Below are 22,005 nucleotides of genomic sequence, written 5' to 3'. Positions count from 1 at the left end.
CCCCTCCACCACACACGCCCGTGCACCCTCCCCTCCACCACACACGCCCCGTGCACCCCTCCTCCACTACACACGCCCCGCGTCCCCTCTCTCTCTCCACCACATGTCCCAGGCTCCCCCCATCCTGCAGTCCATCACTCCTCCCAAACTCTCACTAAACCAGCCGTCCCGAACTTACTGTCCTGCCTCAACTTGTTCACTCCCGTTCTCCACCTCGGGGTCTGCACAGCTTGATTCTTTCACTGCACTGGACACTGGGATGTATTGTCAGTCCACCTTGCCCAAGCTGGCCCAGACAGACATTGGTGCTGTCAGTCCTGCTCCTTATCACTGCCCAAAACAGTCTGCTATCTTAGGCTCCGCGCTGACTGCTAAAGGAGCGCGTCATTGGCAAATGCAGGGAGCCAGCAGCCTGTGATTGGAGAAGCAACTCTCCAGCAGTATTCAAATCTACTTTCTTGTCCATTCTTCTGCATATCATGGACCAACTCTCTGGGAGAAAGTGAGGACTGCAGATGCTGGAGATCAGAGTCGAGAGTGTGCTGCTGGGAAAGTACAGCAGGTCAGGCAGCATCCGAGGAGCAGGAGAATCGACGCTTCAGGATAAGCCCTTCCTGATCGTTGATTCTCTTGCTTCTCGGATGCTGCCTGGCTTGCTGTGCTTTTCCAGCAGCACACTCTCGACCAAGTCTCTGGGGCTAGAGACACAATCTCTGTGCACTACATTCTGGCCCACAAGCCACCTTTTCCACAATCTAGTTGTAGAGAAATAACAGACTAATCAATCCCTTGTTAAAGTGGAGAACTCTTTCCTTTGTCTTCATGGAAATTTGGTCGAAATGTATAATGTCTGTCAACCTAGGAAGTTACAACCTGAATAACATCCAGCATTTCAGATGGTGTTGTAAAGGCATGGGCACAGTGGAGCATCACGACAAAGTACTAAATGCCCATTTTGGACAGAACAATGCAGGCTATTTGACTGTGGTTGGCATCACAGTCGAGTCCAATCCTGTTCATATACATGCATCTTCTGTACTGTTCAGCAACCTGGACTAGAACACTTGGTTAATTTTTCTTCTCCATATCCAAGGATACAGAGATCTATGCCGACATCTCAACAACATTGAGATCAGACAACTGTACAAAAATTAGCATTAAAACCAGAGGCCTTCGTGTCTATACAGCTGAGATCTACACTGGTTAGAACCAATGTGCACACAATGCTGTAATAGGCACTGCTCAATCTGTAGGGTCAGTTTAAAATGAGTACATTACCACTAAACCAGGCAGGAGAGTCTGTAAATTTAAAATTCATATGAAGAAACAGCAATAAAACCATTCTTTGGACTCAGACCTCCTTATAGCTGGCCACGGTAAAAGCAACGCATTTATATAACGCCTTTTATGACCTCAGATTCCTAGCTAATTAATTAAGTATTTTTCCGAGTGTAATCAGTAGTGTAATACTGGGAACACTACACACAATCTTAACTCCAACAATCAGCGATGAGTTGGGTTGAGAGATAAATATCAAGGAGAACACCCACAGTGGCAAACAGGGTCCTGGTTTAACATCTCAGACCAGACACCCCAGAATGCTCCCTCTGTGCGACTTTTGTGGGTCAGCCTTGATTTATGTTTCCTCTTTATTCTTCCAAAGATTGCAGGGATTGGTATTTGATGCCCACCCTTCAACTGGTCAGGCCCTCTCACAGAGTTAGGAGTCTACCATATTGCTGTGGCTCTGGAGTCACACGCAGTTCAGACCAAGTGAGGACGGCAGATTTCCTTCCCTAAACAGACATCAGTAAAACCAGATTGATTTCTACGACAATTATCAGAGGTTAGAGAGTTGGCATTAGCTTTCTAACAGCCAGCTTTTAATTCCAGATTTTATTGAACTGAAATCTGCTATGGTGGGACTCAACTATGTTTCCAGAACAGGCTGAAGAAACTAAGCTGTTCTGAACAGTCATATTGGACTCAAAAGATTAACTGCAGAAACATGGGTAACCCTCTGAAATCGCAAAACACCAGAGGTGGGACAGTTGGGGAGGAGTGGGGATATCAGCTTCGAGAGACTTACACATCAGTCAGTGAGGCTGGGATATTCTCTTCGACCCACTTGAGGTCTTCATCCTGCAAAATTCCAAATATTCATGTTACAGCACAGGGGTCAGCAATCTTTACTTCCCATTAGCTCACCAATTACATCGGTTTGGCTACAACAACAAAAAGGTCTTTCAGCTCAGCCAGCACGTTCTACATAGCTCGGATAGTTTATGTATACATTCTCTCCACCATTTTCAAAATCACGCGTCTTCCTAAGTCTGGCAATACAGAGAAAACCCCAAGAAATTCCTCTCCAATCCAGGACACCATCTGATACTCCAAAAACAGATATAGTTGGAGGCTTCAGAACACTTCACTGAATCCGAAACTTCAACTCTGCTCTCTCCTCAGACAGAGTTGTAGAGCATGGAGAGAACTCTTTGGCCCAACTCGTCCATTCCGACCGGATATCCGAAATTAATCTCACCCAGCATTTAACTCATATCCCTCTAAACCCTTCCTATTCATATTCCCATCCAGATGCCTTTTAAAATGCTGTAATTGTATCAGCCTCCACCACTTCCTCTGCCAGATCATTCCATACTCGCACCACCGTGTGAGTGAAAACTTTGCCCCTCAGGTCCCTTTTAAATCTCTTCCCTCTCATTAAAAACCTATACCCTCTACTTTTGGACTCCGCTATCCTGGGAAAAAGACCTTGCCTATTTATTCTTTCTATGTGCCTCATAATTTTATAAACCTCTATAAAGGTCACCCTTCAGCATCCACCTCTCCAGGGAATATAGTCCCAGCATGTTCAGCCACTCTCTATAGCTCAAACACTCCACTGTCCCAGCAACATGTTTGTAAATCGCTTCCGTACCCTTTTAAGTTGAACAACATCTTTCCTATAGCAGGGAGACCAGAATTGAACTCTGCTCCTAAAATGGCCTAACCAATATCCTGTACAGCTGCAACATGACGTCCAACTCCTATCCTCAATGTACTAACCAATAAAGACAAACACTTTCTTCACTAGCCTGTTCACCTGCAACGCCACCTCTAGGAACTATGAACCTGCATCCCAAGGCCTTTCAGTTCAGCAGAATGCCCAATGAGTTGACCATTTCGTATAAAAATCCTACCCTGATTTGCCTTTCCAAAATGCAACACCTCTCATTTACCTAAATTAAACTCCGTCTGCCACTCCTTGGCCCATTTGATCAATGTCCAATTGTACTCTGAGATACCCTTCTTCACTGTCCACTACACCACCAATTTTGTGGTCATCTGCAAACTTACTAACTATACATACTATGTTCACATCCAAATCGTTTATATAAATGACAAAAAGCAGTGGACCCAGCATCAATCCTTGAGGCACATCACTGGGGACAGGCCTCCAGTTTGAAAAGCAACACTCCATAATAACTTCAAGCCAATTTTGTATTCAAATGGCTAGCTCTCCCTAGATTCCACTGCTGTAACTTTGCTAGCCAGTCTACCATGCAGAACTTTGTCGAATGCCTTACTGAACTATGTTGCCAGACCTGCTGTTTCTCCAGCAACCTGTTTTTCTTTCAGATTTCCAGCATCAGTAGTTCTTGGTTTTATTTTACTTGATAATCCAATGTTGTGTTTTAACATGGAAATTGAACTGGTAGCTATTTTCCATCTGATTGACATTTCTGTACGGATGCTAGTCTCTGTAGTGTGGCAGGTTGCAGGGAGTAACACCAAGATCCAGGATGTGAAGGTACCCAGAGCAACAAATAGGCCCAACTGAACAGACTGTTTGCTCCCCTATGCTTTTTTCACAGCTCCCTGGCTTCAGCTATTTGTAAGCTGGCCAGCCTAATAAGCACCAAATCATCATCATCAATCTTGCAAAAGTAACAGTGCCTTCTTAAAGTTCAGGAATGGCTGTACCTGTGTAGCCACTGAGCCTATTTACACTAATACAGGTTTGAATTATCAACGTGGAAAAGCTGGATCAATAATGGTATATTGTCACAAATAGACTTAAGTGTTTGATGATGGAGAGGGCAGATGAGGCATGCTCCAGAACTGCATATTAAAAGCATTACAGGCAGCACAGGAAGATTTTGGCTGAATCTTATTTTCTAAGAAATCCTAAGAATGTCTGTGTTTGAATTAGCATTTTAATTTATTTCAAAATAAGAAAATAAAGAACATTTCTTTTTAACCCCACATTTACCTCGCTAATGCATAGTGAACAGAGGAAGTCTTGCCCCCAAATGGTGGAATATCAGGAGCACACTCACTGTTTTGCATTCACCCACAGAAACTGTGCAGATTGATTCCTTTTACACTCAATTGGAAACATTAAGCTCACAGAGACTGGTGGACACATGCACAGATTCAACATGATGCTGTTGTCACCAATTCTCAGAATAGTGGTCCCAAGATTTCATATAGTTAAAATGGACTAACCATGTTTTTTTTTCCCCCTTGAGTTACAAGCAAGCAGTGTTAAAGTCTGAAGTTGTCTCAAAGGGAGAACACCAACAGCAAAGGTCAAGCTGATAAAGCAAAAGTTTTTTGCACTGGGTAGCAACAATGAAAACTCACTCACCATTTTGTTGGGTTTGACTGTGCCATTAGACTCTGATTTTATGGGTCTTATCTTCATTCCCTCTGAAGATAGAAGAAATAATTAAAGCATTAATGGTGCCAAAGAATTGAAGATAGTGAACGCAGAGTAATGTGTTGTACGCAATGCAGAAACCATACTCAACAGCTTAAATTTATGAACTGTTGTCCCTCTTGGGTAAATCAACAGTCGTGAGCAAATCATTTCAAACATGTAATTGCTTAGCAATCTCATTAGTAACTGGCAGTGAGGGTTATTTGTTAGGCATTGCATTTCATGGACACACCATGATTGAAAATTAAAGACTTACACCCTAGAACCCTTTCCAAGCCCTTAATGTCCAAAAAGTACTTCACTGGTAATGAACAATTCAAGTGTTCTCACTATTGTAAGACAATCCAGAGACCAACGCAATGTTTCTGAGAACCCAAGTTCAAATCCCACCATGGCAGTCAGTGGAAACTGAATTCAAGAAAAATCTGGAACTAACAGTCTAATAATGACCATGAAACTGTTGCTGATTGTTGGAAAAACCCACTTGATTCACTACTCCAGTTCACTGTAGTGAAGAAATTCCGCTGCCCTTATCTGTTTTACCTGTTACTGCTGACCCAGTGGTTGACTTTTTATTGCCCCCCTAGGGCTTGGCAGTAAATGCTGGCCTGGGCAGCAATGTCCACATCCTCTGAATGAATTAAAAAAGAACACACCCTGAGCAACTCCTGCAGTCCTTCTACTAAAATGAATGACCTCCAATAGCCACAATCATTGTCCTTTGTCCTCGATAGGATTTCAACTCGTGAACAATTTTCCCTAGATTCCTACTGACTCTCGCTCTGCTAGGGCCCTTGATGCCACATTCAGTCAAATGCAGTCTTGCTGACAGGGTCATGACTGGCCCCTCTACACTGGAATTTATCTTTTGTCTGCATTTGAATCAAGGCTGTAATGAGGTAAAGAGCCCAATGGCCCTCGCAGAACACAAACTGAATGTCAGAAACAGATGTTGCTTGAAAAGCTCAACAGGTCTGGCAGCATCTGTTGATGGAAATCAGAGTGACCCTTCCTCAGAATGTCTGGAAGTAGTTTATTTCTCTGCAATTGCCACTGCATTAGTGATTACCTGGGCGGCATGGTGGCTCAGTGGTTAGCACTGCGGCTTCACAGCGTCAGAGACCCGGGTTCAATTCACGCCTCAGGCGACTGTCTGTGTGGAGTTTGCACATTCTCCCCGTGTCTGCGTGGGTTTCCTCCGAGTTCTCCAGTTTCCTCCCACAGTCCAAAAAATGTGCAGGTAAGGGTGAATTGGCCATGCTAAATTGCCTGCAGTGTTAGGTGAAGTAGTAAATGTAGGAGAATGGGTCTGGGTGGTTGCTCTTCAGAGGCATCAGTGTGGACTTGTTGGGCGGAAGGGCCTGAGCCACACTAAGTAATCTAATCTAATCTAATCTAAATACTTCTTCTGTGACTTTACTGATGATCGATTAGACTTGAGGGCAGTACTGGTTGAGATGATGCTGCTCCTTTAAACAAGGTTACATTGCCCTTTGGTTTCTTTCAGGGAGGTAATAAAAGACAACTTAGACTTTTCGGAGTCTGTGAAGGGTTTAAGAGCTAATTTGATCATAGCTAACAGATACTACTACCTTCAGGTAGAAGGCTTTCAAGTTAAAAAAAAACACATTTGTACAATGAAAGGGGAGCGGCCACTTCTCCCAGCTCAGCTTTTCTCTGGTTTTAGCACAGTAGTGTTCTGAGGCTGCTGGACCGAAAGAAGAAGATCTATGTTGGTACTCTCTCACATCTCTCCTTCAAGACCATGTTTGATTTAACTTTTTGTGCCCAGGGGGGTTTATGGGGATTGTTGCAAGTATTTGGAACAGCATCATTAAGTTGGGATGATCTGCTGGGTTTTCAGACAGTTTAAGTTATTCAGTTCTCTTTTGTTTGTTTCATTCAGTAATCTTGTCAATAAATTCTGTTTTGTTTGAAACTAAGTGGTTGGTCCAGCTGCATCTCTCCTGGAATATCCACTCTACACCTGCTGAAAACAACGAGCAAAGTTAGGGTCTGGGTTACATTCTTGAAATGTTTTGAGGAATCTAGCCTGGTCCGTAACACTGGCCACTTTGGATTTGTCCTGTATTTTTGCAGAAAGGACACACCTGAACAATTTTCCACATTGTTGGAATGATGCAAGGGAGATGCAAGATTTTGACACATGGATAGGGAAGGAATGGTGACACAGGTCTAAATCAAGATGATGGAACAGTTTAATAAGGGGCACAAACAGTTGTTAAGTACAAAGCCTTTCATATTATGCTTTCAGGGTCCTTAGCCTTTGCAGTGCTGTAGTTTCCCCAGCTTGCCTCAGTTTTAGGAATGCTTGCTGCTGCTCTTGATATGCCCACCTGTTCCCTTCATTCAACCAGAGCTGATCTCCCAGCTTCGTGGTAACGGCAGAACAGTGATCTGCTGGGTTGTGAGGTTGCAAGTTCTTATGACTTGCACTGCATCGTGGATGCTCCGTTTTGAGTTGTCAAATCTGTTTGAAGTCCGTCCCATTTAGCATAGTGATAATGCAATACAACATGATGCATTATCATTGTGAAGGCAGTACTTTATCGCGACAAAGATTGTGTAATGATCACTTTCACCAGCACTCTCATGATAGTAGGATCTGCTACGTAGACTGGTGAGGATGAGATCAAGAATACACTTCGCTCATCACCTGCCATAGGCCAGGTCTAGCAGATAGGTTCTTTCAGACTCAAACAGCTTGATCAGTTGGGCCAACTTGGAGATGAATACTGAAGTCCCCCACCCAAAGTACATTCTGTGACCTTTCCTCCTCAAAGATGTCTCCAAAGGGTGTTCAACGTAGAGGAGTATTAATTCATCAACTTTGGAAAGGGGTGCAGAGCAACAGCATGTGACAGTATGTTGTCTTACCCATGTTTGACCTGAAGATGTAAGACGTTGTGGGGTCCAGAGCAAATGTTGAGGACATCCAGGGTCATTCCTGACTGTATACCATTGTTCGGTTACCTCTGGTGAGCCTGCCCTGCTGTTGGGACAGGATATATCCAGGGACAGTGATAGTGGTTTCTGTAGTCATAATCATGGAATTGTATCCTACCGACTTGGCTAGACTGTAGACAGACTTTCCAATTTTGGTCCAAGTTAGAAAGGACGACGTTACAAAATTAACAGGACTTAGCATAATATTGTTATTTCCTAGGCGAGTCCCTCGGATTTCATTAATTTTTAAGAATGTAAGAGAAAATTAAAGAAAGGTAACAGCAGCATTTATACAGCATCTTTTGTGACCTCAAGATATTATGATTCCCAACTCTACAAAAGAAACTACATCAATTACAGCATTGGTCTTTGGTGCTTTGAGACACCAAGGCCATGAAAGGAAAATGAGTAACTATAGATTTATCCTGTGTGCCTTGACGTATTAACAGCCAAACTCACCAAAAGCCTCACTGATCAACTGTTCCTCTTCCTCTTCATCATCAACTTCATCTACCAATGGAGAATAAGAATATCTGCAAAACAATAAAGGATGGCAATATCACGGAAACCTGTAACTTCACACGTACAGAAAATCACAGCATGGAAGACTGGACTCAGCATATCTGCATCAGCTCACAAACAGCAAACCAATCGACTCTTCCTCCCTGTTTTCTCCTAAAAGCTCTGCAAATTATTTCTTTCCAAGTGTTTATCCAAAATACTTTGATGGAGTTATCACTTAAACTGCTTCCATCAAACTTTCAAGCAGCACATTCAGGACATCTCCCTCCAGTGACCTTTTCCCTTAAATCTGTACTCTGGTTCGACCCTTGTCAGGGGAAACAGTTTTGGTTTTAGTTTCAGTATTTCAAATCCCTCAATTAGATTTCCATGCAAACTTTCTGGTTTTAAGGATTACCCCAATGTCTCTTTTCTCCAGTGAACCAAATCCTTTAACGATGGTAACATTCTGGTAAATGTCCTCTGCAAACGCTGATCAGAGCATTGACAAGGCCACATTTGGAGTACTGTGTGCCGTCCTGGTCACCTCACTATAGAAAGGATATTATCAAACTAGAAAAAGTGCAGAAAAGATTTACCAGGACGCTACCTGGACGAGAAGGTTTGAGTTATGGGGAGAGCTGGATAGGCTGGGACATTTTCACCTGGAGCCTAAGAGACTGAGGGATGACCTTATAGAGATCTGCAAAATCATTAGAAGCATAGATAAGGTAGATAGCCAACAGTTTCTCCCCCATGGTAAAGGAGTCTAAAACTAGACAGCACAGGTTTAAGGTGAGAGGAAAGAGATACAAAAATGTCCTGTGGGGCAATTTTTTAACCCAGAGGGTGGTGAGTATCTGGAATGGGCTGACAGGGTAGTGGAGGAGGCGAGTACCATTTTGTTATTTATGAAACATTTGGACAGGTACATGGATGGGATAGGTATGGAGGGATATGGACCAAACGCAGGCAAATTGAAAAAAAACCCGGGCGGCATGGACAGGTTGGACTGAAGAGCCTGTTTCATGCTGCAAACCTCCATAACATCATGAGATGCATCGCTAACTGAAGAAGGCAGCTTAAAAACTTGGTTGGGTGCATTCGAAAGGGTGTCAGTTCAAACAGTGATTGAAGTCTTTATACAGTTTGCAGTTAAACTGTGAAGGAACTCTAATCTGTGCAGATTTTGATTCCAATATGAATTTGTTTCTGGTACAGTGTAGATCAAGGGTGGAGATTGATGCAAACCGGGGGGGGGGGGGGAATAAATTCAGAATGTCACGCAAGGTTTTTAAATCTCCCGTTAAACCGTATCAATATTTGTGTGGTCTTGTTTTCCCCCCGGAGTACAGATACTCAATGCGCTAGTGACAAGACCTTGCACAATGGATAACAGGGAGCATACCTCTGGTTATTTGTAGACGGCCTCCACAAGAACATTATGACAAGCAGTAAAACGGAGAAAAGAAACCGCCAGAATGCATCCTCTATCCACTGCTCCCTCCAATCCTGGGTCCAAAAACAAATAAAGCCTTGTTTACGGAGTGCACTGCAAGACTCAGACAGGTCATGACAAAGACTTGGTAAGTGCAATGGGCATCCTGCCTCAAGTGCCACGTGCAAACAAAGCACAGCCAGTTAATTTATTTTAAGATTTGCTGATAAAAGACAGTGGGTCAAAGCTTTTAGTCATGCACTCATCAGGATATTTTGCATGAATACCAAAGAGGAATCAAAACAGTAAATCAGCAAACTCCAATTGGCAGATACATTGTCATGATGAATGCACCAGACAATTATAACAGTTAATTTTAAACGAAGCACATTATCTCTGATTGGCCAAGGCAAATCTGCCTAACCTCTGACTCACTCATCGGATAATCCTAGAAGATTATGGATGTGTTGGTGCCTCTGCAGTTTGGCTCACTTTGTTTTGCTGGAATAGTTATCGTACAGTAAGAACTATCCCACTTTTAATTTTGCACGATCAGGGCAATTTGCAAGAATACCAGTGAAGGAGAAAGCCAACATTTATACTTAAGAGAACAGAGTGCCACTTCGTTGGCACGTGGACTGATTAAGTAGAAGGATTGCCATAAGAATGCATCAATTAATATACGTCAACTGTTGACTGTCAGATTTTGTTTGGATTTCAAATCAGGCAGTTTGACTCTCGACTGGTTAGAATACTGCCCGAGAAATAAGCCTGCAAATTCCTGTTACCTGTTTTGAAACAAGCAGAATGCATGCACATTCCTTCTCCCTGTAAAGAACATAGATCTGTGCATTAATATATGGTGCTTCCAGTTCATGCTGCAGAGTCAACTGGCAGTTCAAAACTGATTGGCAGCAGACTTCTTTGCACACTCAGGGTTATTCAACAAACGTTATGACAAAAATCATAATAATTCCCTTTACTTTGATAATTCTTGCAGGCTGCCCTGATGAATGCAAGGAAAGTTTCAACAAAATGTGGTCTTTTTTAGATTTAATACAGAAAGTGATTAGGATTTGACTGTGGTTCTGTTCGCCGAGCTGGAAGTTTTTGTTGCAAACGTTTAAAACTTGTGGACGCCACCTCCATTAAACAGAGATCATCTTCAGCACCACCTCGAAAGTGTCAACTTGGATCATGTGTTTAAACCATCAAGTGGGTTTGAACCCATGACGTTCAGATCAGAAGAGCCTCTACCACCAATTGAATGTGTCTGATAAACTAGTAGAACTGAAACCCTTCTGAGGACTGATGATACCTGCACAGAAAAGCAGTGGGGTCAGGAAAAACAGACCGGAAGATATTACATAAGTTCTATTGTTGGCTAAATGGTGTTGAAGTTCTATTGTTGGCTAAATCTGTGCCATGCAGTGCAAATCCTTTATTAAGTTGGCTGCAGTGGCCTGATGCATCATTAGCAAATATTCACTGGTAATAATTCATGGAGCCTTATAAATAGGCTTCCTGCCCTTACTGGAGAACAATCAGTCAGAAACACAAGGGAAGCTGACACTAACTACACAAACAGTGCAACGAGATATTTACTCACCAACTGACAGGCTGGAAACCTGAATGTCATAGTCACCCAGATAATAAAAATCACTGAAGCTGAGGAAAGAACACAAACACCTGTGATGCAGTTACCATTAAAGCAAACTTTCCATTTACAACAAGCCAAAGAAAAGACAAAGAAGAAATGGGAGATCAAAATTTCGACTTGAAAATGTTTCTGAAGACACGAATGACCCTAGGAAAAACCCACACACAAATCTTGTACATCACTTTCTGCCTTTCTAACCCCCATCCGAAATGTTGGGATCCTCAAGGCGTCCTTGTCAAGGACTCAATGGCTCACAAACTATTTCCCAAATTACTGGGCAGGTGGCTTATCTGTTACATCCCTCTACCAATGATATCTACGCTCCAAGACTGAGAGCGAGCGCTAACACTGCCAGAAATGAAGCCTCATTCTCCAAATCTACCAGAAGCCTGGTAAACAAGCGGAAAACAAAACCGTGATGCTGTTGGAGAAGGATTTACTCTCAAACATATTTATGAGTAACAGTTTGGACGAGACTTCTGTTCTCTCTGAGCCAGTCTGCTGAACTTGCAGTATGCACAGGGTTTGGGGCAACATTTTAATCCCCATTCTAAAATAAGCTGTAATGGGCCTTTAAGTCTGGAATCTCACCTGGCAACGTATGAATATGTTATAAACTGCAGGTTGACGATGTAATTCTACTCTTTTACCTTATCTGAGAGTCCTAATACTAAAACCCCACAAACCTATAAAACTTCTGCATAACACAGGTTACAACTTTTTGAGGGAAAATTGTGCACCAAATTTGACTGCTTTGGGGTCAATTTAAAACAATCACAAGTAACACAATAATATGCTGGAATATGAGAAATGTAACTGGCGTGCTCATCATCTCTCCTCAATGCAAGTACTCTGGGGTAAAGACAGGCCTCTTTGAGCTCAATCACAAGGCTCATCTGAGTAAACTAATAAAGGGTGGTGAGAGCTAGCAAGGATCTTCCTGCAAGCAGGTATTGCAGCCAAAGTCAAGATAGGGGTTACAAACTATCCAGCTGGAATCCCTCCATGGCATTCAGAAATGGAACTGTGGCTGAATCTGCCTCTTCCAAGCCAAGGCCACTAAATGTCAAATTAGATCATTGAGTCACATCACTGATATTTGCAGAGATTGGGGATCAAGCTAAGATGCATATCTGTGCCATGCAGTGCAAAACTAAGCGAATTTGAATAGGTTGCATGGCTTCTCCAACCTGCTGCACCAGACACAATTACTGCTGATGCTACAATTTCAGTCCCCATATCTCTAATTTTTACAGATCAAAAAATCTCTCTCTGCCATCATATACTCAACAACAGAGCATCCACAACCATCTCCAACTTCCAACTGCAGTCCTAAATATTAGATCCTTATCTTGAGATTATGTTTCCCCAGAGGAAATAATCAGTGTCTGCTCTAACAAGCCCCTGAAAAACTCTGCATGATTCAATTAAATTCCCTCTTTCTTCTAAACTCCACAGCACTGCCCTTAGTCTCTCATCATAAGACAACCTTATTGTCCCAGGAATCAACCTCGTGAACTTACCCTGCCTTCAAGCAGAGTACATTTGTAGGTTTGGAGACCACAGCTACACACAGTAAATCCATCGTGTGGTCTCACCAAAACCATATATAATTGCTGCAAGGCTTCCTTGCTCTTGTAGTCCAGAACCTTGCAGTAAAGTTAAACATGCCATAACCATCCAAATTCTCAGTAGCTTTATCTGCCATGTCAAAGTACACTCAGGTCTCTAAGCAACAATGAGAAATTTCATGCTTTTTAAAAATAGTCTGCTTTTCAACTATTATAGCCAAAGTGAATAACTGCAGGTCTCGAGATTATACCTCCACTTGTCACCTTGTTGTCAACTCTAACTAATTTATATCTCTTTGCAAAACATGCCCTCACAATATACACTCTCAGCTAGCTTTGTGTTGACAGCTATCTTGGAGACACAACTCCCGATTTCTTAAATACTAACTAGAACATTAGGTCAAAGCTTGATTCATAATGAGAACCAAGTTGCCTGTAATTTCCAATATTGATTAAAAGAACTGCACAACTGCTGAAGATAATAGAGCATGGAGGTGGAAATCTGCATTTCAAGCAAGCTATTTTCACACCTTGCAAACATTGCTCGTCACCACTCCCAAACACACACTATTTAATATTGTGTAAGAATGGAAGACTTACCAAAAACAGCAAAGATTAAAGTATTGGTGAAGTGTCGGTACAACGAGAGTTTCACCAGACTTCTGCGGAGTTTCAGTTGCTTCATCGTCTGTGACAGGCTCACAAAAATGTGTGGATGGTCAAGGAAAATAATCTTTTTCTCAATGAAATTCCACGTTTTTTTTGGTTGGGTGGGTCCCTCATCTGAGTTACAGCAAAATGTTTGTGAAGAGAATATAACCAGCTCGCAACCGAACATGGCGTATCCATTCATGAAGAGCACTCATTTGTGAAAGGCTCATTGTAGGGAAAGGTCTGGAAAGTTCGGAGTTGAAAACCAATTCAGTGTAAGTATGAACTCGTTACTCTGGGAATCCGGGAAGCTGAGAGGATTTTTTTTTTTAAAACTTGGTGACTTACGCTATTTTCAAAACACCAGGACCATAAATGGAGTGAGAGAGAAAAGGTAAAGGAAAGATTCCATCACATTAAGTGGTGGTAATTCCTGAACTGTAATCTTAAAAAACAAAAGGCAAGTGTAGGGGATTCCACTAAAAAGTGGGACATTTGACCCACAAATCATTATTCTGAAAACACTGATTTACCATAATTAGATATTGATGTAAATCACAGCATTTAACATAAAGTGGCATTACTGCAGCTCGATCTGGTGGGAGAGACTGGTGTAGGAGTGCATAATAAACAAACAGGTCTCTTTCCCACAGCAGTGTTTCTCTGAAAGCTTGCTTCCTAATTTCTGAACAGTGAGTGAGGTTAATCGAAGTGAAACTCAAAAATCTCACCGTTTTTCCCAGATTCGCCAAAATGACGCAAGGCACCCACCAATGTACAGTGTGACCTTTACGAAGCCCTCTTTGCTGGGAATATTTCACAACATAGTTTAACCAATACCAAAAGGACGAGTACAAAGAAAGTGCTTTCTTGGACTTTTGGATGTCTTAATGTTTAAGTACTATTTCTGTTTGCCCTAAGTAAATGAAAGGAATACTCAGACCCATTTTGACTTAATTTTTTTTTTAAGGACCAAGAAGTTGAACAAAATGCTCTGAACAGCCCCTGGGTGAGGGATGACTCCCACGGAATCTCCTTGTCACTCGAATCTCTGAGAAACTTGCTTGCCTCCCCTCATTATCCGCCTTAGCTGCAGGGCAGTCAACATTAATACTTTACATTCCACCATTCTGGCTAAGTGTCTTAATGGCAAACAACAGAAGCCTAAGCTGCTTTGGTCTTCAATCTCTGAATCTGCAAAATTTATTCAAGATACACTGTCTACCGTTCAATCATTTGAATATACCAAGCTTAAGATTAAAGATGGATTTTCTCAGTCTAGCAGCCAACAGCAGTGCCTTGAAGCTGCCACTGCAAACTGAGTAATATGACTGAACCCCACATTGATCTGCGGTGGCTTGTCACAATTTCCATGGAAAATTGCTTCAGACTGTTAAGGCTAGGCTTGAAACCCAACATCATGAAGAAAATACAAGTTTTGTTGGATGGAACAGCTAATAACTTAAACAGTACTAAGTAATATGTGCCCCTTTAATGGCACCCTTCAAATCTTTGACAATTGGAAGCGATAAGTCACTGAGTCAAAAGCTTGTACATCACAGAAACAGACCTTTCGGTCCAACTCGCCTATGCCCATCAGGCATCCTAAATTAATCCAGTCCTACTTGCCAGCATTTGGCCCTTAATCCCTCCAAATCCTTCCTATTTATGCACCCATCCAGATGCCTTTTAAATGTCTTAATTGTACCAGCATTTTCTGGCAGTATGCTCCATACATGCATCACCCTCGGTGTTAAAAGGTTGCCCCTTAGGTTCTTTTTAAATTTTTCCTCCTCTCACTTTGAACCTATCCCCTCTAGTTCTGGACTCCCCCACCCCAGGGAACAGACTTCGTCTATTTATCCTATCCATGCCCCTTATGATTTTATAAACCTCTATAAGGTCACTCCTCAGCCTCCAACGCTCCAGGGAAAACAGCCCCAGCCTGTTCAGCCTCTCCCTATAGCTCAAACCCTCCAAACCCAGCAACATCCTTGGAAATCTTTTCTGCACCCTTTCAAATTTAACATCTTCTCTACAGCAAGGAGATCAAAAGTGGCCTATCTAATGTCTTGCACAGCCGCAACGTGACACCCCAACTCCTATACTCAACACACTGACTAATAAAGGCTGCCTTCAAATCAAGGTTTGAAAAAACTCAATATTGTCTGAAAAAGGTCTCTAGTTAGATTGTTGGATTTACAGAAGATAAATTCTTAATGCTGGAAGCCATTTTTGGGCATTGACATTTAAGATTTTTTTAGAAAGAGTACTAAATTCTTTGGAAAAAAGCCAACAAAATTATTTTTTTCTCTAGCAGGCTCAACATGACTATCAGGCAACAACAGGAAATTCACCAGTAGGCTGAAGAGTCAAGCAGAGCAAGGGGAATGGCAGCCAGCAGCACTTCATCATCCTGATTCATTCTCACAAACAGAAAGGTACATGGGGTATACAGAAGCTGGGGCAAACACAACACATATTGCACACAGCAGGCAAGAATCCCATCCCTCTTCAGGAGCAGCCATTCTGAAAGCAAAGTGGTCTCAATATTTCACTGCATTTGTCAAATTCTGGTGCTGTCACTACTGATTCAGCAATGTTGTGCTGGAACCTTGTGCGTCAGTGCCAATAAGACACAAGGAGAAAGTGAGGACTGCAGATGCCGGAGATCAGAGTTGAGAGTGTGATGCTGGAAAAACACAGGCATGAAGGAACGAAGGGCTCTTGCCCGAAACATCAACTGTCCCGCTCCCCGGACGCTGCCTGACCTGCTGTGCTTTTCCAGCACCACACTCCCGACCCCAATAAGACACAAGACCATTCTGCAGTACTGTCACAGATTTTGCTCTTTGAAAGCTGAAGTTAGGTTCATTTTTTTTGAGCTGTCTCTGATGAACTACGACAACCCATCTGGTCTTCAATGCCATGAGGGAGGGAGCTCCAAGATTTTGACCCAGTGATGCTGAAGGGACGGTGACAGATTTCCAAATTGGAATGGTGAGAGAGTCGGAGGGTGGCATGCAGGTGGTGACATTCTCATATCTGCTGTCCTTGCCTTTCCAGATGATAGCAGTTGTGTTTTGGGAAGGTGCTATTTAAGGAGCCCTGGTGAATATCTGCAGCGCATCTTGTAGATAATACATACTGCTGCTACTCTGCTGCAAATATCTTGCACACCCCCTCTATGATTTACTGCTATCATTTGAGGAATACAAATATATGCAATATTCAAGGTGATCTATAGGACTTCCTCTATTGTACTTAACTGTTTTTAACTTCCTTTTCCAGACACTAAGTAAAACATGTGATATGGTTAGGGTCGAGTACAGTTGAAGTGATTAGGGCTACACTGATAGGATTAAATTAAGTGATTAGCTCTAGTGGAGGATAAGCATAGCTAGGACTAGTCAGTCAAAAGACCCATTTTTGGCTGCAAGGTCTCTAAAATAAAAATTAGCATTCTGTTGACTACAACGATGTTGCAGATTTATTCAGTTCACTTCAACCCTGATTATTCCATTTTACAATTACTGATTAAATTTCACCTACCATTCTCTCCACTCAACTTATTTAATCTGTTTCCTGTTTCCTTTGAAGCCAGCTCAAATTCAAATGCACCTCATCATTTCACAGAAACAAAATTCACCAATTTGCATAGATCTTTTGAACAGATGCCACTGCTAGAAATTTGAAACTTTAATCCCCTTTGCAGCACTCCATTCATCCTCATGTCATGCAGTCACCTCACCTCACCTCAAGTGTACAACACTAACAGTACCCACACCTCGTCTAAGTGCAACACTGACATCTCATCATCTCCCATGTGACAATGACACCATCCCTCCATTCCCAGTCCCAACACACACATCAATCACAAAGTCATTTTGCAATCCGTCCCCAAGATGTGAAGTTAAATATTAGCCTTTTGAGTAAAGCTTTATTGAGTGAATTGTGGAAGTCCCTGCACTTTGAGTTTCTACAGTGTAACTGGGATTCCACTTACAGTCATACAGCATGGAAACAGACCCTTTAGTCCATCTAGTCCATGTCAATGATGTTCCCAAATTAAAGCACAATCCCACTAGCCTGCATTTGGCTCATATTCCTCCAAACATTTCAGCTGGTTCCACCCTGCCTCCTTGAGAGGAAGGATCACCTGGGAGTGTCGAAGGCATGGAGGTGGATCATGCTCAGGAAAGACAGATCACATCTAAAACGAGACACAGCTAGGGTGAGTATATCGCTCGGGGGATTTGGAAGCAGCATGGGAATTCAGTACAGAGGGTGAGAGGTTCGTTTTGATCGGGCTTTTTTGGCTCATTGCTTCAAAGGTCTCTTTCAATAGGATAAAGGGAAGTCTAGGATCCGGGGTCCAGCACAACAGGATGAGTTCACGGGTAAACTCAAGTTCACTGGCCAGTGATAGCTCTATATATGACTATAATAAATTACTTTCAGACTGAAGGTAAAGATGGAAAATATTTACAGGCTACAAACTAAAAACTAGTATGAAATGTTTGAAAATCAAAATAAGTAATTAAAATTCAGATACCACACAAGGCGATGCATTGGAACTGCATGACATGGGAGATGGTGGTCTCACTGTAGTTCACAGATCACATTTGTAGCAAGTGTTGGTTGCTTGAGGAACTCTACCTCAAAGATGATGAGCTGGAGCCTGAGTTTCAAACACTGCGACACATCAGGGACAGGGGGAATTACTACAGTGTTTCAGAAGGCAATCACACCTCTTAGATTAATTACCACTTCTGGCCAGAAGATCAGATTGCACATTTAGGAACAGAAATAATTGAACAGGTTTTCACCAGTCACCATACTGTGTTTGAATGACAATACTTATCAGAAGCTAGTAAGAACCTCATGGGAGGAAATGCGAGCAAAAAGGATATCCACCATACAATACAGGAGTCTATCAACGCAAGAGAAATCTCACAGATGGTCATGGCTGCCGTAGAGCGCTCCTAAGGAGGAACATCATTCATTAACATAACTAGTATAGCATCATAATGAATCCTATATCATACACTGGATAAAATGTATTAGCTGCAGACAAACCTCCCGAGTCTCACTGCAACAACAGAAAGTGCAATAGCGAAGCTTAGCACTTTCATAGTGGACTGGCAGAGGCTAGTTAACACTGATGGAGGACAATGCATACTGGATCAATAAATCTCTGTATACATGATTTTTTTTTAAACTGGAGGCAGGTTTCTAATGATACCATAACCAAGTTAAAAACTTGAAGCTGCACAAAACAGTCAGCCTTCAGCACATACCCGCAGCAGTGAAGTTTGATATTGAAAACTGCAAAATCCAGAGAAGAAAAGTTACAAACAGCTCAAGTGCCCCAAATAATGAACTTTACATATAGCTGGAAGAGTTCCACACAGCAGCAATACCATCATTCACCTTGCAAACATTCTCCCTTCCCGATCTCACATAATCCAAGTGCAGCCCCTAAATAAGGTTAATTGAATGCAGGTACTGCTCGGTCCTACTTGCCTGACAGAAAGTGGTGGGGAGGCTTTCTTTTAGAGCTTCTGTAGTTCAAGTAATGAATGTGGTTTTGTCCAAGCCGCACAGTGACAGTCCTGGAGGCAAGGTTAGGAGGTGGGCATTCCCATGTACCTGCTGCTTCTGCCCTTACAGTCATAGAGACGTACAGCACAGAAACAGACCCTTCGGTCTAACCCGTCCATGCCAACCAGATATACCACCCAATCTAGTCCCATCTGCCAGCACCTGGCCTATATCCCTCTAAACCCTTCCTATTCATATACCCATCTAAATGCCTTTTAAATGTTGCAATTGTACCAGCCTCCACCACTTCCACTGGAGCTCATTCCATACACGTACCACCCTCTGTGTGAAAAGGTTGTCCCTTAGGTCTCTTTTATATCTTTCCCCTCTCACCCTAAACCTACGTCCTCTAGATCTGAACTCCCTGACCCCAGGGAAAAGACTTTGTCTATTTATCCTATCCATGCCCCTCAATTTTGTAAACCTCTATAAGGTCACCCCTCAGTCTCTGATGCTCCAGGGAAAATAGCCCCAACCTGTTCAGCCTCTCCCTGTAGCTCAAATCCTTCAACCCTGGCAACATCCTTGTAAATCTTTTCTGAACCCTTTCAAGTTTCACAACAGCTTTCCGATAGGAAGGAGACCAGAATTGCACGCAATATTCCAACAGTGGCCTAACCAAACACCTGTACAGCCGCAACATGACCTCCCAACTCCTGTACTCAGAACTCTGACCAGTAAAGGAAAGCATACCAAACGCCGTCTTCACTATCCTATCTACCTGCGACTCCACTTTCAAGGAGCTATGAACCTGCACTCCAAGGTCTCTTTATTCAGCAACATTCCCTAGCACCTTACCATCAAGTGTATAAGTCCTGCTAAGATTTGCTTTCCCAAAATGCAGTACCTTGCATTTATCGAAATTAAACTCCATCTGCCACTTCTCAGCCCATCTGATTAAGATCCTGTTGTAATCTGAGGTAACCCTCTTCGGTTTCCACCACACCTCCAATGTTGGTGTCATCTGCAAACTTATAAACTATACCTCTTATGTTCGCATCCAAATCATTTATATAAATGACGAAAAGTACTGGACCCAGCAGCGATCCCTGTGGCACTCTACTGGTAACAGGCCTCCGGTCTGAAAAACAACCCTCCACCTCCACCCTCTGTCTTCTACCTTTGAGCCAGTTCTGTATCCAAATGGCTAGTTCTTCCTGTATTCCGTGAGATCTAACTTGCTAATCAGTCTCCCATGGGGAACCTTGTCGAACGCCTAACTGAAGTCCATATAGATCATATCTACCACTCTGCCCCCATCAATCCTCTTTGTTAAAACTGCAGGCTTTTCTGCTATTGTTAAAGAGGACTTGACATGTTGCAGTGTATCCTACTGTGGTACATCAGCAGCATACCAGCTATTGCAGCATGAAAGATCCATCTTTGTCACCAGCTTTTCTCTACTTCCTTCAAACTTGGCATCCATCAAACATAGAACAGTACAGCACAGAAACAGACCCTTTGGCCCACCATGTCTGTGTTGACTATGATGCCATTGTAAACTAATCCCATTTGTCTATACATTGTTTGTATCCCTCTATTTGCTGCCTGTTCGTGTGTTTAAGTGCCTCTTAAACTTTGCTAATGAATCTACTTCTACCACGTCCCCAGGCACCAAACACCCTCTGTGCAAAAAACTTACCTCCCTTAAACATTTCGCCTCTCACCTTAAACCTATTCTGCCTCTTATTTGACATTTCCACTCTGAGAAAAAGACTATTATAATTTTATACACCTTTACCAGGTCACCCCTCAGCCTCCAACATTCTTGCAAAAACAACGCAAGTTTTTCCAATCTCTCCTTGTAGCTAAAACACTCCAATCCAGACAACATCCTGGTAAACCTCTTTTGCACACTCTCTGAAGCCTCTACATCCTTCCTACGGTGTGGGAAGCAGAACTGCACACAATCCTCCAAATCTGGCCTCACCAAAAAGCTTCAGACAGCTGCAACATGACTTACTAACTTTAACACTCAATGCCCTACCAATGAAGGCAAATATACCGTATACTCTCTTTACCATCTTGTTTTGCTCCTTTCAGGGAGCCCAAGATCCCTCTGCATATTAATACTCCTCAGGGTCCTGCCATTTACTGTAAACTTTCCTCTTGCATTTGACTGCCCAAAACCCATCACCTCACACATGCCCAGTTTAAAAACCATCTGCAATTTTTCTGCCTAACTTTCCAACTGGTCTAAATCCTACAGTGTCCTTTGAAATTCTTCCACACTATCCACAACTCCTTCAAATTTCATTTCATCTGCAAACTTACTAATCAAACAATATATCATTATCCAAACCATTCAAAGGTGATATAAACAACAGAGGTCCACCACTGATCACAGACCTCAAGTCAGAAAACCAGCCCTCCACTACTACCAGGTGCATATGGGTGCAAGCGTGAAGGGGGAGCATGAGCGAGCGAATGCGTGTGAGAGTGAGAGCGTGTGAGCATGCGAGAGCTTGAGAGCACGTGACCGTGCGAGAGCGAGAGCGTGAGAGCGAGAGCGTGCGAGAGCGAGAGCGTGCGAGAGCGTGCGAGAGCGAGAGCGAGAGCGTGCGAGAGCGAGAGCGTGCGAGAGCGAGAGCGTGCGAGAGCGAGAGCGTGCGAGAGCGAGAGCGTGCGAGAGCGAGAGCGTGCGAGAGCGAGAGCGTGCGAGAGCGAGAGCGTGCGAGAGCGAGAGCGTGCGAGAGCGAGAGCGTGCGAGAGCGAGAGCGTGCGAGAGCGAGAGCGTGCGAGAGCGAGAGCGTGCGAGAGCGAGAGCGTGCGAGAGCGAGAGCGTGCGAGAGCGAGAGCGTGCGAGAGCGAGAGCGTGCGAGAGCGAGAGCGTGCGAGAGCGAGAGCGTGCGAGAGCGAGAGCGTGCGAGAGCGAGAGCGTGCGAGAGCG

General features: G+C 43.1%; 1 protein-coding gene across 1 annotated transcript in view; it reads right to left on the bottom strand.

The window, feature by feature from the left end:
• Nucleotides 1-22,005, bottom strand: part of LOC122542901 (transmembrane protein 87A-like) — a 76,622-nt gene that overhangs the window by 8,221 nt on the left and 46,396 nt on the right. Inside the window, exons 13-19 of the mRNA XM_043681036.1 lie at nt 18,425-18,496; nt 13,461-13,569; nt 11,239-11,297; nt 9,600-9,703; nt 8,150-8,223; nt 4,652-4,713; nt 2,090-2,142 (exon numbers count right to left, since the gene is read on the bottom strand). Of these exons, the coding sequence (XP_043536971.1) occupies nt 2,090-2,142; nt 4,652-4,713; nt 8,150-8,223; nt 9,600-9,703; nt 11,239-11,297; nt 13,461-13,569; nt 18,425-18,496 (533 nt within the window). The remainder of the gene's footprint in view (nt 1-2,089; nt 2,143-4,651; nt 4,714-8,149; nt 8,224-9,599; nt 9,704-11,238; nt 11,298-13,460; nt 13,570-18,424; nt 18,497-22,005) is intronic.

The sequence above is a fragment of the Chiloscyllium plagiosum genome, chromosome 41 (genome assembly GCF_004010195.1).
Source record: "Chiloscyllium plagiosum isolate BGI_BamShark_2017 chromosome 41, ASM401019v2, whole genome shotgun sequence".
Lineage (NCBI taxonomy): Eukaryota > Metazoa > Chordata > Chondrichthyes > Orectolobiformes > Hemiscylliidae > Chiloscyllium > Chiloscyllium plagiosum.
The sequence above is the reverse complement of the archived record's forward strand: the minus strand, read 5'-3'. Positions and strand labels throughout refer to the sequence as shown.